Source organism: Pan paniscus, chromosome 6 (genome assembly GCF_029289425.2).
Source record: "Pan paniscus chromosome 6, NHGRI_mPanPan1-v2.0_pri, whole genome shotgun sequence".
Taxonomy (NCBI): Eukaryota; Metazoa; Chordata; class Mammalia; order Primates; family Hominidae; genus Pan; species Pan paniscus.
The window spans coordinates 112,743,628-112,760,394 of NC_073255.2; the positions used below are offsets into that span (position 1 = coordinate 112,743,628).

General features: G+C 38.0%; 1 protein-coding gene across 8 annotated transcripts in view; it reads left to right on the top strand.

Moving 5' to 3' along the window:
• Window positions 1–7,933: 7,933 nt before the first annotated feature.
• The window catches only part of PPP1R9A (protein phosphatase 1 regulatory subunit 9A), a 384,760-nt gene continuing 375,926 nt past the window's right edge, over window positions 7,934–16,767 (top strand). For 7 of the 8 annotated variants that reach the window (XM_034964481.2, XM_034964482.2, XM_063606311.1 and 4 more), the window contains exons 1-2: window positions 8,629–8,767; window positions 10,535–12,145. In XM_034964481.2, coding sequence (XP_034820372.2) covers window positions 10,751–12,145 — 1,395 coding nt within the window. In that variant the 5' untranslated portion in view covers window positions 8,629–8,767; window positions 10,535–10,750. Of the gene's footprint in view, window positions 7,951–8,628; window positions 8,768–10,534; window positions 12,146–16,767 lie in introns of those variants that run through there. The other variant, XM_057302912.1, reaches the window with a different exon arrangement.

Consider the following 16,767-nt stretch of genomic DNA (forward strand, 5'->3'; position numbering starts at 1 on the left):
AAATCATGGAGATTCTGTAAATCCCAACAGAGAGTGAAATTATTTATCTAATGCTTTTGTATAGAGATGAAACATATTATTTATTTCCAATTTTGTTTCCCCTCTGTGTGCAAACTCTCACATAACTGTAAGAATCTGAATTATTACACTTAGTTTTAGTTCAGTAACTCTTACGCTGTAATTTGAATAGCCCTGACTCATGTGTCTAGTCCTTTAAGAGAATCATTCAGTGGTAGGCAACAGTGTTAATCAATAAACTTGGTTAAGATATGAAAATTTCACCAGAGATAGGCAATTGGTTATGAGGCTGTGGTCTTCAATATTGATTAGCCCAAGTATTTTTTTATAACTTTACTGAGATATAATTCACATTACTGTACAATTGCTCAATTTAAAGTATGCAATTCAATATGTTTTAGCATATTCACAGGGTTGTGCTACCAGCACCATGATCTAATTTGAGAATATTTTTGTATCCCTTAAAAGAAACTCTGTACTCATTTGCTATCCCTTACCAGCCCCAAGCCTCTAGCCCCAGCCTTAAGCAACCACAAACTATTTTCTGTCTCTGTAGATTTACCTATACTAGACATTTTGTGTAAATGGAATCATGCGGTATGTGGCCTTTTGTGATGACTTCTTTCACTCAGCACAATGTTTTCAAGCTTCATCCATGTTTTAGTGCATGTCAGTACTTCAATTCTTTTTATTGCCAAATATATTCCATTGTATGGATATGCTATGTTTCATTTATTCATCATTTGATGGACATTTGTGTTGCTTTTCTTTTTTGGCTATTATGAATAATGTTGCTATGAACATTTCTGTGCATAGCCCAAAGATTCTTAATATAAGTGTTTGAGAATAAAAATAAAAACCTTATAGAAGTCCTGTTGTCTGACATTGTAAGAAGAACATTATGCTTTAATGGAAAATTATACATTGTTTAGATTACACTCTTCCAGGTATTCAATTCTAATCTTTCCTTGTTTTTGAGCTATTTTACAGCTCTCTGAATTATAGAGAGCTGATAACAATGCAAAATAATTCCCACGTATAGACCTGTAAATTCTGTCAGTTGGAGGTTTCCTTGCCTTCCCACCTTCACTGAGGAAGATGCCATTTTTGCTTTCATTTACACCTTCAGTTCAGTATTCCTGACTATAACTGTGTCTTTTTTTTTTTTACGACGTCCATTGATCTGGTTGTAATACCTTGCCAGTTTCCTAATTAATGAGTTAAATAAAATTGTTAGCCTGTTTTCATTTTATATATGTATGAGAGTCATGATCTTACCTGTTTTGTTAGAATGATCTTTTAGCAACATGCTCAATATTCAACTGACTCCATAATTTCTTTTTCTGCTGGAAATAGAATTTCAGTGACTCTGAGAAATATCCACCAGTTCTAAACATTTCTGAAATCTCAACAGAGGTAGCTAATATACTACAGTACTTACATATTTAAATAAATTCTATCTAAGAGACTAACATTTTTCTGAATAGTCTTGAAGTTAGAGGAAAGTTTTGAACAGTGGAACTCAAGAAGACTTCTCAGTTCTTGGAAATGTGAGTACCACATTTATACATTTTTCTAGCCTACTTGGATCAATGTAGAGAGCTAATCAGGGTAGTAACTATAGAAGCAATGGCTGTCACTATCATCTTAACCAAAAAGCCAGGAGTAGAGCTTTTTAAGCAAAAACATCAGGGAAGATAGGGTTAGAATGGGTTCTAGTATCTCCTGCTCATAGTCCCATAAGCGTCTCCATGTATATGAACACCCTACTACACAGGGTCCACCAAATAGTAATACAAGAGTGAGAACTTTAGGTGTACACTAGACGCTAACAACTTACTAGATTTTAATATCAGTTACATAATCTAGTTAGTGTTCCCTAACATCCATCCTTAGCCCAGCTGCTCAACAGAATCACCTTCAGAGCATTCTGGAGTTTACTAGATCCTACCCAAGAGATTCTTGTTCAGAAAGGCTGGCATGGGACCCAGGGATCTGAATCTGATTAAGCTCTCTAGGTGATTCTGATTTTCACCCAAGGTTTTGAGTCAGTGAATATGACACTCATAAAAAGGGAAAACTTTTCCAGTTTTGCAATATAATTTATGTGTTTTCTTACACTGCTTTCCAAGCATCTTTTACAAAGACAAGGGCAACTAAAATTAATCTTTGGTGCCTAGCACTAGGATGAGGATTTAAATCCAGATAATCAAACTTTCTATGAGCAAGGAACATAGTGGGATTTTATTAACTTATTTAACATAAATTATGTAGGCCACATCATTGTTTTTTATTTTAACCTAACCTACATGGCAGTTTCCTTTTTTTTCAAAGTGTAAATCCTGCCAAGAACTATTCAATATCAATTGCATATTTGATTTTTACAAATTTCATAGGTAATCTTACAAGATAGTACTGTCTACTGGAAGCATGTTGTGTTATTTTTATTGATCCCTTGGTCAGTTCTTAATTATATAGTCCTTTTATTTCTTAGACTTTACAACCCAAATATATGGTTAGAATCTTTTAGAGAAGTCATATTCTCCATACTTGGGAACAATTTCATTTAAAGCAAAATAAAATCATTGTAATATGCAATAATCTTGTGATTTGAAAATCCCACAGAAGAGATCGGAACAGTTTTAATGAGGTGATAATGATGTACAAATATTTTGGAAACTGAGCCTTTCTCTAAATATGGATGTTTCTAGGTCAGTAGTCATCCAAGAGTATCTCAGTGTCAATTTTAAGCTTAGTGTTAGATTTTTGGAAAATAAAGCTACATCGCATAATAAACGACTATTTATTTATGCATCTAAATGCTTCACTTGGCCTTGGTCCAACTCTCCTTTGGGTAAGCATGTGGTAGTCTATCATTTGGTATGTTGCTGGCCTTGCTTAATTTTTGAGGCTCTTGAGATGAGTTCAAAAAGCAATAACAAAATATGTACGCTTTGCATAAATTACATTATAGTACACTGCACTCACAGACATGTAATTTATTATAAGAAAATCATTCCAGCTACACAAAATAATGTCAGACTAGATCGTTAGATTCTAGAACAAAGTGTAATTTAAAAAAATCCATAGACTTTGGTTTCTTTCCCTTTAAAGCTACAACAGGCCAACTTTGCATTCCTCATAAAAATATCTCGTTTTTGTTTAAAAAAAGATACATTTAAGCTTCTTTTACAATTTTAATTCATATCAATTCCATTTCATTTCACATTAATATGTTTATTTCTATTTTTGGTATCATCAGATATGAATTTCATGTCCTTTGAGGACGCAGCTAGGTATTGCTTTTAACTGTCCACATGCTGTTTCTGTATTCACAAAATAAATATTTAGATTAGTTTTTATGGTTTTGGTCAAAATTCAATATTGAAAGTAAAAGCATCTTGTCATTTTGCATATACACATATAACCTTGGTGTCCATAGCTTTCCTTTAAAAGTAACTTGGTATAAGGAAACAAACACTTGGCTTGTAGTCCAGAGAATTATCAGAGGCAAAGGCTGAAGACCTCGATGTGCAGTCCGGGTTATCCCACGGAATCTGGATCTAGTTGATGCCCAAACTGACATCTTGACCTCTCTGTGAAATATCCATGTTCACCAAATAATTGTTAACCCATCATTGTGTCTGGGATTGCTGTGCTAAGAGAATTCCATGCCAAAGAGCAACTTAAATGTAACAGTGTTTTGTTCAATTAAAAAAAGTAATAACAGGATTCAGATACAAGATTTTCCAGACTGTTTATTTCATCTTGTCTATATATATTTTTAGAAATCTAAAATGTTACAATTTGTTTGAAAATTTTTTCTTCTAATAATGCCAAAAAGCCTTTCTAAAGTATGTGATCCATCTATGCATTTAGAATCTAATAAAAAAAATACTAGTTAAGTGATTATAACTTCGTAGTATCATTTACTTAAGGAGAGTCTAAGACATGCAACATTTCCAGATGTAATCATGTTGTTGAGTACCGTCCAGGGACAAGAATGAGAATGCTACCAGCTCAAGATCCGCCTTCTGATGGATGGGGATAAGCACTTGTTCATTATTGATCCAACTGAGAAATTTAATGGTGTGCAAACAATGTAAGGGATTATGATACATTTTCAAACTTTATTTGAAACAATGCGTTAAAGTAATGGTAATAAATTACTATGCTGGATGAACATGGATTATGGCTGTTTAAGAACCTATGAAAAATGTACTAGTAACTTCAGAGCAAATTTATCATTGAATTATTTCCAAAAGCTGATGACTGCATACACAAATTAAATATTACGATGTTCTTAAAATGCATTCTGTTATAATGTAAATTTTGTATAAAATGGGACTATTGTGGACCTCACCAAGAAGGTTTATTACTAGAACTAGATTGAAAATGGAAATAAAGTCACAGAAATCTCCTGTTTAATTGTAGACAAACATGGATGCTTATTTATTTACTTTAATAGTTAATTCACCAAGGCTAATGCTATGGAATAGAGCTACTTCAAAATAATATGGAACAGAGCCTACTTCGAAATAATAAATTATGAATAAATTATTCTGAAGTAAGATCAGCGACATGCCAATTTGAGTTCAGGTGCAACTTGTAGGTGGAGGATTTGCAGACAGAAAACCACAACTAGAGTCCTGCTAGAGGGGCTAATCTGTTGAAAGAAAAATGAGCTTCTGTAGAAACAAATAAATGCCTCATACTTGTCTTTAAAAGTGTAACATGCACCACTACAAAACTGAAAACTAATGGTTATAGCAGCTGTTGTTTCAACCTCAGAAGCTGTGACAGCAATGAAAACATTATACCAATGTCTTGTCCAATAAAACTCTTGGTTTCCTGTGTTTTGTGTGGGTGGACAAAGTAATAATAGCAAAGAAAGAGAAGTTGTATCACTTTAGCCTAAACACACTGTGTAAATTTATTGTTGTTTATTTGTAGAGATAAGATATTAGTAACTTAAAAATGACCTAAAGGAATCCCGAAGAGTTCTACAGTTCATTACTCATGGCAAGTAAAACTAAATACTCAACCTTATGAACTTTTAAAGCTGAAAATCCAAGATACTTGTAGAATGGGAAATGGACAGAGATGATGGTTTAAATTTTCAGTGGCATGTCCAAGCCATGAGTGTAGGTAGAAAGCCATGCTGAATCATTATCAATTTATTGGGGTAGAAATGACACCTTTAATGTTAATTTTATAGCTAACATCACAAAATAAGACTGATCATAGATATCTTTGAATCTGAATGTGAGCCTGAGGACTATTTTAGAGAAGTATATTCTACCTCTATGATGGAGTTTGTGTGAAATATTATAAGACTCAAAAGTAAACTTAAACTTTTATCCTCAAATACAGATATTTATTTTAAAGAGACCTTTAAGAAAATTGAATATCAACATTCAAGACTGAAGTCAACAAAGCATTCTGTGATACTTACAAACGTGAAATAAGTAGTTATAACTAAACTTTTAATTAAAAAGCTGCCTCGTCACTATCAAAACATTATGCATATCGGTAAGAAAACAGTGGTATGAATAACATGTCCTTTTACGCTACAATTATGTGTAAAATTACCTACTGAAATTGCTCTCCCATTACTTTGCCTTCTCCATAAAGAAGTTAAGTCTAGAGACCTTTTAGTTTGTTCTGGTCTTTTCTCTCCCTTCGGGAACTTCCATTAGTACACAACCAGCTAGGTATCTTCCTGCTAGAAATGAAAGTGTGATGGGCAGTCTTCAGTACCAGCTTAGCCAGTTTTCCCTAGTCTTAAAATTTGATTCAGGCTTAGTTTGGGCTTAATTTCACAGCTGCACCCAATGATTCACATACACACATGAATAACTTAATTCTTTGAATAGTTCTTAGAATGTCCATCACGAAAACTTAAAAATACATTGAGAAAACCCCTAAAATAATGTAGAATATACTTTGTACTTTTTGTTTATCCTCTAACCTTGTGACCACATGGTTAATACTAATCATGGTATTATTGGTTGCAAAGGAAATGAAAATAACAGCCCACAATATTCTATATAATTTATGAAAGGTTAAGGTATCATATATGAAAACTGAGAACTCCCCCACCCCAAACACATTTTGGATTTTTTGCATGTCAGTAATGAAGTTCACTTTTCACCACCTTTCCAGTTGGAACATATAAAATTTATGACCTCTAATGCCTAATACATTAATGATCTATTGAACTAAGTTAACCCTTATAAAGTTCATAGAAGTGAAAATGTGGTCTAGAACAACACTGTTTGATAGAACTTTCTGTGATGGAAATGTTGCGTATCTACGCTGTGCAACAGAGTAGCCACTAGGCACGTGTAGCCATCAAGCCTTTCAAATGCGGCTTGTGTGACTAAGGAACTGAATTTTAAATTGTATTTAATTTTAATTAAAGTTAAATAGCCGCATGTATTGGATTAGCAGTCTAATAGACCCTTCAAACATTCAAGTAAGTGTTGGAAATGGAAGGTCCATTATAGGAAATCTAGGAATCTTAAATTCTCACCATTGGGTTTAAAACTCTATCATTCCTTCAGTATGAATTTTTCCAGAAGTTTCACATTTTCAAAAGATAAAACTCAAACCAACCAAATCCTTTAGGGTGCTTTTCTGTATGAATCATCTTTTTGCAAAGAGGTGTAAGACTGTCTTTATTGCCAACTCTGCCCCCTCTTCTACAGACAGAACTCAGTGATTAGATTCTGCATTTATTTAGGTTATTCGCCTAAAAAACCTGGTTTCCATACTGCAAATAAATGACAGGAACTTTTCCACTAGATTATCCCAGACGGCACAAATGTTCTTTCCAAAAGTGGAGCCTGGAACCACAGCCCCCTCACATTGCCTGTTACATCTGTTTATGCTTATAGAAGTGACATCCACTTCGTAGACAGAGAATGCCAATTTCTTGGGAAAGGACCCAGAATTTGGTGATGCTTAAAGGAAAAAAAAAGCCCTTGCTGCTTAAAATTAAAAAATACATAGAACTGAGTATTGAGTAGTTACAAAATCCTTCTGAAATGAAAAGATTTTGCTCCCAGAGGATATAGAATCTGTGTACGGACTTGCCTGGGTTCATATTCAGCCATAATCATTTACTATTAATAGCCAATAAAGAAGCGGGTAAGTTACAAAACCTAAACCTTAGTTTTTCCATCAGTGAAATGGGGCTAAAAATAGTTATGTTGGGAAAACTTGTGAAAGACTTTGAAATGAGCAAAAGATTACTGTTTGTCCTTTCAATGGAATGCTGGATGTTATCTACAGGACTCCGGAGTGTTGTGAAATTTACAGTCGTCTGCACCTTACTTAGACTGACTTTCACTAGGCTATTTTACTACTCAGTAAGCTGTAGAAACGTTTGGTAATGTAAATGAGTTTTATCTACAGAATGCAAATTTGTTACTTTACAGATACAACTGGTTACCGCCCTGTAAAGCAGATAATAATAAACATTACATTTCAGTGCTCTATAGAATAGTAAGCAGCTTTGCCTCTTCTTGCCTCTATGTCTATTCTTCACAGTCTCACGTGAATGGGTTGCAGTATCTTGCTGGGGTTCCCTTCCTAATTAAAAGAGTTATAAAAATTTTGACCAATGTTCATTTTATATTTCTACCATTGTCATGTTTTTACCTTCTTGAAAAATTATTTTTTAAGAGTTCCTGCTCCCTAGGCTTTTTGGAAGGATTGGTTTAAACATCTGTATTGACAGTCATGATCAGTTTTATATTTTGCAGGAAGGTGGTAACACTTCCGGTACTTGGGGGTGTAAGAGGGAGTACTGAGCCTTTAGAAAAGGGCGGGGTGGGGGGGGGGGTGAGCTGAAAAACTCTCCCTAGACAGGAAAGGTAGAAGACCTCCTCATCCCTTTCTCTTTGGCAGTGAGATCTTAAGGTCAAGGTGAGTAGTAGGCCAGGCGCAGTGGCTTAGGTGAAGGCCACACCAGACTTGGGCCTACGTCTTGGCCTTCCAGGCCAGCAGAGTGGCCTGGGACTTGGATGCCTTGGGGTCACGGAGTTAACTGCAGACTCAGACTAAGTGGGGCCCCAGCAGCGGTCAGCCCCAGAACCAAGTTCCGGAGCCAACACCCGAACAGGAAGGGGCCTTGCCCCAGGCCGGAGAGGCCCCTCGCCCACGGCCGAGGGGGAGGGGCGGCCTCGCCTCGGGCCGGTGCTTTTCGCCCTTCCTTGGCCGCCAGAGGCTCCCTCTCTCTCCCTCTCCCGGGATTTTGCTGCCGGGCTCCCTCTCTGCGGCCCTAGAGTTAATCCCATCAGCCGAGGTGAGGCACCTGTTACCCCTGGCCTTCCTCACCCCCGCGGCCTCTCCTCCATTACACCGCGGCCGCCGAAACCGCCCGGCGTGGCGACCGCACGTGGGCCAAACCCCTTCCCCGGCCGGCACCCCTGGCCCCAGGCCGGCCCGAGCGTGCGGGCGCGTCGCTGCTCGGGCCGCCGCCCGCCCGCAATGGCGTTGGGGAGCGCAGCGCGCCTCCCGGGGCCGCCCGCCGCGGGCAGGGAGCGCCTGGGGGCCGACGCGCGAGTGGAAGCGGCCGCCGCAGCCGCCCTACGCGCTGCGCCGTGAGGAGCGGGTTGCGGTGTACCCAGCGGGCCGGCGCCGAGCCGAGCCGCCGCGTCCACCGTGGGGCTGGGGGCGCCTGCGAGGAGGGGGTGGGAGCCGCGGCGGCCCGACCCTCCCCGCCCGCGGCGCTCCCGCTCGGGTAAGGGGGAGGCTGAGCGCGGGGCCAGGAGTTGGGGAGGGTGGAGAGGAGGAAAAAAATCGGCTTGTACAAAGGCTGAGTTGCAGGCTGGGGGTGGGGGTGGGTTGTGGTGGAGGAGCAATAGGTTGAAGATCGGAGGCATTATCAGTGGGATCTATTGTTTCCTGGCACATTGGGAGGAAAAACAAAGGGATTTATTTTCATTACCCTGTAATTTTTTTCTTTTCTATTTTTTTAAATGTGGCCAGGGAGCTCGTCTCTCTCCGTGTCACAGTGGGATCCGCCTGGCAGCCGCCGGGAGCCGCAGCCAATGTGTTAGGACTTCAGGTGCTTCTTGGCACAAAGCTAGACTGCGACCTCCTACCATAGCGCTTGGCGTCACCTGCTCTCCCGGTCCTGCCCCAGGGCCGAGGGATTGCGTCCCGAACCGGGCTTGGGAATCGGCTGCCTCTCAAGTTGGTGTTATTTATGTTTGTCTTTTGTGAGGGCAGGTTTTGAATCCCCCGGCGGCCCCATCTCCCCCGCCCCCGCCTCCTTGGGTTGGAATTGGCGGGGGAGGGAATGGGGTGTGTGTGTAGGGGAGAGGGGAGGGTGTTTGTGGCTTTAAAAAGAATGGTCAGGGTAAAAGGAGATTGTCGATGCTTTACAAAAAAAGAAAAAAACAGGCACCACACTCCAAAGCCTTTCTTGTTTGTCTGCATGGGCCATGCATGCGTGCTGGGCCAGGAGCCGAGTTTGGAGACGGTTTAAGTGAAAGTGTGTGCCTCCTCAGCTGATTGTGCGTGAGGGTGATGTGGCTCGGTCTAATATCAAAACAAAACAAAAATAAAATGAAAAATCTTTAGAACTGCCTGCATTGTCTGCTCCTCAGCATATCTTGAAGTATTTGATTGCTGGCTTATTGATATAAAATCCTGCTGTGGGCTTAAAGAGACCAGCAAGCATGCATTGCGTTGCGTGTTGAACTGTAGTAAGTTAGAGGCAAGAAAGAATAAACAAATCAGGGCTGTGAAAAGGGGTGTCACAGTATATTTGCTTTCTGATTGTCGCATTCTTACGCATTTATTCCCTTGGTAGTCTGCATCCCACTCCATAATTAATAATAACCACTGTTAGGAAACTTCCAAATACTTGTTATAACTGAACTTAGTGAAACTTATTGCTATTCAGGAACTTTTTTTCTCCTTGTTTTGGTCTGAAATTGCATTAGTATTGCTTTGGGGATGCTGTAGATGAGAACATTGGACCAAAAAAAGTAAAATATGCCGCTGTAGGCATGTTTTGGAGTTTGTAAACATAGATTCCAAACTTAATTGTACTTAGAAAGAATAAGTTCTACCTAATTGTGGAGAATCCTAAATGAAGTTGATTTTCTGGACAGTTTGATGATTTCTTAAAGATCGATGAACTGCTGGTTTCTTTTTTAAAGGGCATTCACAAAAGCGACCAAAACTTGGGCTAAAGTATTGCTTTCAAATATACTTATGTGTAGCTTGTATTTGTGAGTGTGTGTATGTGTTGTGTGTGTGTGTGTGAGATTTTGATAGGTATCTCCAAATTGTGTTTGGAATTTTTTTTTTTTTTTTTTTTTTTTACCAAAGACCAATCAGAATGATAACTTCTTGACTTTTAACTTCCCATTTCAATGAGTAATCTCTTCTGTTTGCCACGTGGCTAAGCCATTTGGAAAATAAAATGTATGTTATTTGATTAGACATAAATTCAAATAAGTAAATGAATTCAGAAATTCATTCTTTTCTATTGCAGATGAACCTCTAGTCTTGCTTTGAAAAAATCATTCTGTGTAACTCTTGACTGTGACTAAGTTCCTAATACACCTGTTGGGACGATCACTGACACAGTATACCATTTGAGAGGTACTTTTCTTGACCCAATACTGGTGATTAGAGAAGAGAGGTATCTTGGTTTTTGGTTTTTTTCTTTGATCATTATGAACATTGGCTTTTCACCCCTGAAGTGAAAATGTTGAAAACTGAGTCTTCAGGTGAACGAACCACTCTCAGAAGTGCCTCTCCTCACAGGAATGCATATCGAACTGAGTTTCAGGCACTGAAAAGTACCTTTGACAAACCCAAGTCAGATGGGGAACAAAAAACAAAAGAAGGTGAGGGCTCCCAGCAGAGCAGGGGGAGGAAATATGGCTCCAATGTCAACAGAATTAAAAACCTATTTATGCAGATGGGTATGGAACCCAACGAGAATGCTGCAGTCATTGCCAAAACAAGGGGGAAAGGTGGACATTCATCTCCTCAGAGAAGAATGAAGCCCAAAGAATTTCTGGAAAAAACAGATGGCTCAGTTGTTAAGTTGGAGTCTTCTGTTTCTGAACGAATTAGTAGATTTGACACTATGTACGATGGCCCTTCATATTCCAAGTTCACTGAGACTCGAAAGATGTTTGAGAGAAGTGTGCATGAATCAGGACAGAACAACCGCTATTCCCCAAAGAAAGAGAAAGCTGGAGGGAGTGAACCTCAGGATGAATGGGGAGGTTCCAAGTCCAACAGAGGCAGTACTGATTCCTTGGACAGCCTTAGCTCCCGAACTGAGGCTGTCTCCCCAACTGTGAGTCAACTGAGTGCAGTATTTGAGAACACTGATTCTCCCAGTGCCATCATTTCTGAGAAGGCTGAAAACAATGAATACTCAGTGACTGGGCATTATCCCTTGAATTTACCATCTGTTACTGTTACAAATCTTGACACATTTGGTCACCTGAAGGATTCTAATTCCTGGCCTCCTTCAAACAAGCAAGGTGTTGATACAGAGGATGCTCACAAGAGTAATGCAACTCCAGTACCAGAAGTGGCTTCTAAAAGTACCTCTCTAGCTTCGATACCTGGTGAAGAGATCCAGCAGAGCAAGGAACCCGAGGACTCCACATCTAATCAACAGACTCCTGACAGCATTGACAAAGACGGTCCTGAAGAACCTTGTGCTGAAAGTAAGGCAATGCCAAAGTCCGAAATCCCTTCACCACAAAGCCAACTGTTAGAAGATGCTGAAGCTAATTTGGTTGGAAGTGAGGCAGCAAAGCAACAGAGGAAAGAACTTGCAGGTGGTGATTTCACCTCTCCTGATGCTTCTGCATCCAGTTGTGGAAAAGAAGTACCTGAAGATTCAAATAATTTTGATGGTTCCCATGTGTACATGCACAGTGACTATAATGTGTATAGGGTGAGATCCAGGTATAATTCAGACTGGGGAGAGACAGGCACTGAGCAGGATGAGGAGGAAGATAGTGATGAGAACAGTTACTATCAGCCTGATATGGAATACTCGGAAATTGTTGGATTGCCAGAAGAAGAAGAAATCCCAGCAAATAGGAAAATTAAGTTTAGTAGTGCTCCTATTAAGGTAAGTGTGTTTTCTCCATTTTGTTTTCTAAATTTGTTTTTAGTACTAGGGCCTAATTGTATGTAGAATAGACTTGACAACTAGTAGGAGTTTTTGTAAGGGATTCAAGATTGTTGATATCTTTAAAATCACCTGTTGTCAGGTAATTTTAAAAGTTCAGAGTTTGAGAGATATCAGTCACATTTCTTAAATGTGCTTTATAATGGCATACACCAATAGTGAGTAATATTAAAGCTGAAGAAGTTCGGGAATTGTGAGATACATTCCAATGAACTGGAGTATGAGTATTGTGAGTACTGAAAACCAGGAGTGTTAGTTTGAAATGTAATTACTTTAGTTTTACCTAAAATTATTCATAAATAATATTTTCTGAATGTACACACTTTAAGGTATGAAGTATAATGTACAATGGGAGAGTTTTGGTAATCTGGGAATAATACTCGATTTACTTTCTTAAAAAAATCTGAGTTATTAAGTGTAAGTGGATTGTGAGGAATTTTGTTGGAACTTTTTTTTGGGGGTACTGCTAGTTGGTGGTGAAAATTTAATTTATGGAAATATATTAGCTGACTTAAATACTTTGAAAAGCTTTGACTGTAAACAGTCTGAGTTCAAAATTTGTTACATAGCTTTAAAATGAATTTTTTGAAAGAAATAACATTGATTTGCCATTCATGGATTTATTTTTACCTCTTAAAAACTGGATAAATGCCAATGGAATTCACATGCTCTAATGACTTCACTTAGTTAACATTTGGTATAGAAGAATAGCACAAAGTACATCAGCAGTGGGTGGTAGAATGTTATTAGTGGATAATGGCAATAGGGGCAGGAGGTGGTTGGTTGAGTACCAGAATCTCCTGGGGTGCTTTTTCAAAGTGTACTTGCCCACAGCTCAGTCCTGAGATGCTGGCATGCTCTCCTTGGGGAATCTGGAAGGTTATGGTGGCAGAATGTGTAGTTTTAGACCACATTCTAGGGCTTCTAGCTTACACAGTGTGTATATATGATAGACTTGGAATTTGATATATTCCTGTAAATTTTCTCCTCAAAATCTAAAATCACTGTCTGTTATTTTCATTTTGGGACCTTCCATATAAGGCTCTAAAATATAAATTTACATAGAAATATTTAAAGAGAAATCTGACATTGTTCTGATTATGAAATACTATTCTGAAATAAAGTAATAATCTATGAAATTATTTACAGATGTTAGCAGGCAGACTTTCATTTTATTAGTGTAAGGCAGAAGTTCTGGGTCAGAATGGGTCATGTTAAGTTAAACTGTAGTTTAAAATAAACTACAGATGTCAATTCAGTTTTAAAGTAAGTTTCTTTGCAGTGCTTTACCACCTTCCTTTGTGATTATCTCCTCCTGCCTTCCTACTCCTCCCCAACCCCCACTGCCCTACTCTAGATGGTCTTTAAAGGTGCCTTTCCCCCAAGCCTATCCAGTGAGCTCCTAAACTTTGCCATTCGCATCCCCCTTGAACATCATCTTTCTACCCTTTAGGAAGAAAGCAATAAGATTAAATCGTTTCACATTGAGAAAGGCAGGAATAACTGAAATGAACTCTTCAAGGAGTTGTTAAACCCAGTGACTAACTTTTTAATACAAGGGATAGCAGCTTATGAAAATTTATCAAGTAGACCACTACCCAATCAACCAAGTGGGACACCAGCCTGTATTTGGGTCCTGTGCTGCACAAAACATAACTGTGCACTAGTGGGTTTAATGGATTTTAAAGGATTTATCATTGAAATGTGTCTGTTTATATGTGAACAAACCAGCTTTTTGGGAATGATATTTTGAAGTTCAACTAATTTGTGCTATGATTGCTTATAACAATAAGTATTTTGCCTCTTAATTTTCATATAATGACAATTTTATCTAGCAAAGAATGAAACATTACCTACATTTAATGCATTTCATCAAGAATAAGATTTCTAAAACAAATTAGATCAAGCATAAGACTTGTGAAACAAAGATAATGTATTGCATTTTATTGGGCAGTTAACAGGACTTCTTGGAGTGGATTAAGTTTGCAAACAGAAGATTCATTCTTAGCCCTTTGTAATGAATAACACAATTACTCTTTCTTGCTGCTTCCATTGTTAAATATGCAAGTGGATTCACTTGGAAAATTTGAGAGCTGCTTTCTACTGGTCATGGTGGTGGCCATAGTGTTTAGGTTATTCTCCAATTAAGATTTTTTTTTTGCCGCAGAGGGTGGTAATACCTTATTAGATCCAATTAAAGTATTTATTGAAGGCTTATCATGTGTGTTCTCTCATGCTGTTAGCTGAAGAAGACACAAAAATCTGTAAGGTTACCCCTTTCCTCTGTGAGTTTGTAGAGTCAATTCTTAAACACATTGTATTTAAAATCCATAAAAAACAGTATAAAAAACTATGCCAAAATTTTTAATGTCCTGTGAGTCCTTTAATGGCACTTGGTTGTACTAAATGCATATAGTGAAAGGGATTTGATAGATTATTTGGAAAGGAATACATGCAACCATTTTCTATCTGTGTTTCTTTATTCTTTTCATAAAACTTTATTTATGGAATGGGAAGTTGCAGTTCCTAACCTCAGTCTTTTCCTTTGAAGCTTAAACATACTTCCTCTTAAAGAAGCAACAGGGAATGTATTCTTTAAATAAATGATTTTTAGAACTTTTACATTCTTTTCCTGGCTGTCACTTTATTCTGTACTAGGTTAAAAATTCCTAGCACCTTTAGTTTTTTGTTATAGATCTTATTTATCATCTTTGTATGTGTAATATTGTCCTCAGTGACTACTTCAGTTCTTTTTATAGATGTTTTACATAGATATTTCCATAAGATGTCTTAAATCTGGACTTAGAAAAACATCAGAATAATAGTTGATCTTTCCTGTGTAGCATATACCTTGTACTTGTACATATACCTTGATGTTTAAAAATGGTCAGACTGTATTGCCAGCCATCAGTTAGTATGACTTTCCTATCTTTCACAGACAGTTATTTCTTATTAGATAGATTGATACGTTTCATAGGGTCATGAAATATTAGAATGGGATTAATAATAGCAAATTAAAATCCAGCTTTGAGATATGGAATGGGAGAATGTTATGAACCATGCTAATTCGAGATGGAATTATGCCTTCATTTTCAGGAATTTTTCAAAATGAAAGGATTGAATTAAAGTAAATTTGTTTTAGATGAATCAAAACAAGAGAGGGTGACATGTCATTTTTTTCTACTAATTCAGAACATTTATGGAGCCCTTAATATGTGTCAGGGACAATGCAAATATAACAAATACAACAAATACATAAAATGAGGAGCTGATGAAGTAAGGAGCTGCTGGTTGGTGGGAAGTGTACAGCCCATTAAGGAAGCTCTCAGGCTGTTCCCAACTCTGTGCTTTGATGATCTTTCTAAGGTTGCTGCAGCCTCATTAAGGAAGTCACAACCTTTCTCTGTTTCTTATGTCCTTTGGATTGGTATTTTTTTTCCCCTCAAATACGATTGTGTTACAATGGATTGTTATTCTTGAAACAGCATATCTGAAAAAGATTTTTCTAACTCACAGTAAGAAGGATATTGCAGAGTTAATATTGAGGTACATTGTGCTATATTTTGTGTTTTCTCAAATCATATGGAGCTTTACAGAATTAGAATTCAAATAATCAGCAAGGGCACCAGAGCTTCTTCAAACCTTACATGATAGTTGTTGAAAATGGATCTTCTTGTATTCTCTCCCTTTTTTGGGGCTCCGAGTCATAGTTAGGGCATTCATGGATATATGAAGTTTTTTTGTTCAGGATGGTTTTCAGGGAATAGTTCTGTTGAGATCCAACTTTTTGTCTTTGCGGAGGCTTCCCTTTATAACAGTTTTGTCAGTGCTTCTTAAACTTTAATATGCATATGAATCACTTGGGAGATCTTGTTAGCATCAAGATTCTGATTCAGTAGGTATTCTATGGGAAATTACCTTGATACAATGGTTGAGCTACAAGTACACCAGCAGGCAAGCTATCTCAGAGGTTATGGAATAGAAGACTCAGAAAACAAATTAAAATGCTTGAATCACATGATTTACCAAACCAGTTAAACACAAATCCAGAAGCAAGAGGAAAGCTATGGAATAAGTTAACACACTTCAGGTTCAAACCAGGTTGGAAGGACCACGCTACCTGTCCTGGATAAACAATGTTCCTATGTCCCATCTTTCTTTCACATAACCCTTCCCCATTAATGATGTGGTTATGAGGACCAGAGCTGATGTTTGAGCCAAGACTCCATAGACTAATGATTTCCTGGGTTGATGATACACACTTATTCTGTTGAAGAGATGTGACAAATACACTTAGGTACAGCCGTAGCTTTGCTAGTTTGCCTGCTGATGAGCCATGGGACCATCCTTGGTGTCCTCAGTAGATGACTGATATGGAAGTAATGTAGCTATCAGGCATAATTGTGACTTGGTATTTCCACTGCTTTTTGTCTATAAGTAAATCTCATTCATTTTATCATAATTTCTATTTATTTTATTGTTGTCATGTCTTACTCCCAGCTTACCTATTTATTATGCATCTGCTGACTGCCTTCATTTCACCAGCTTGCATTCTCATTATC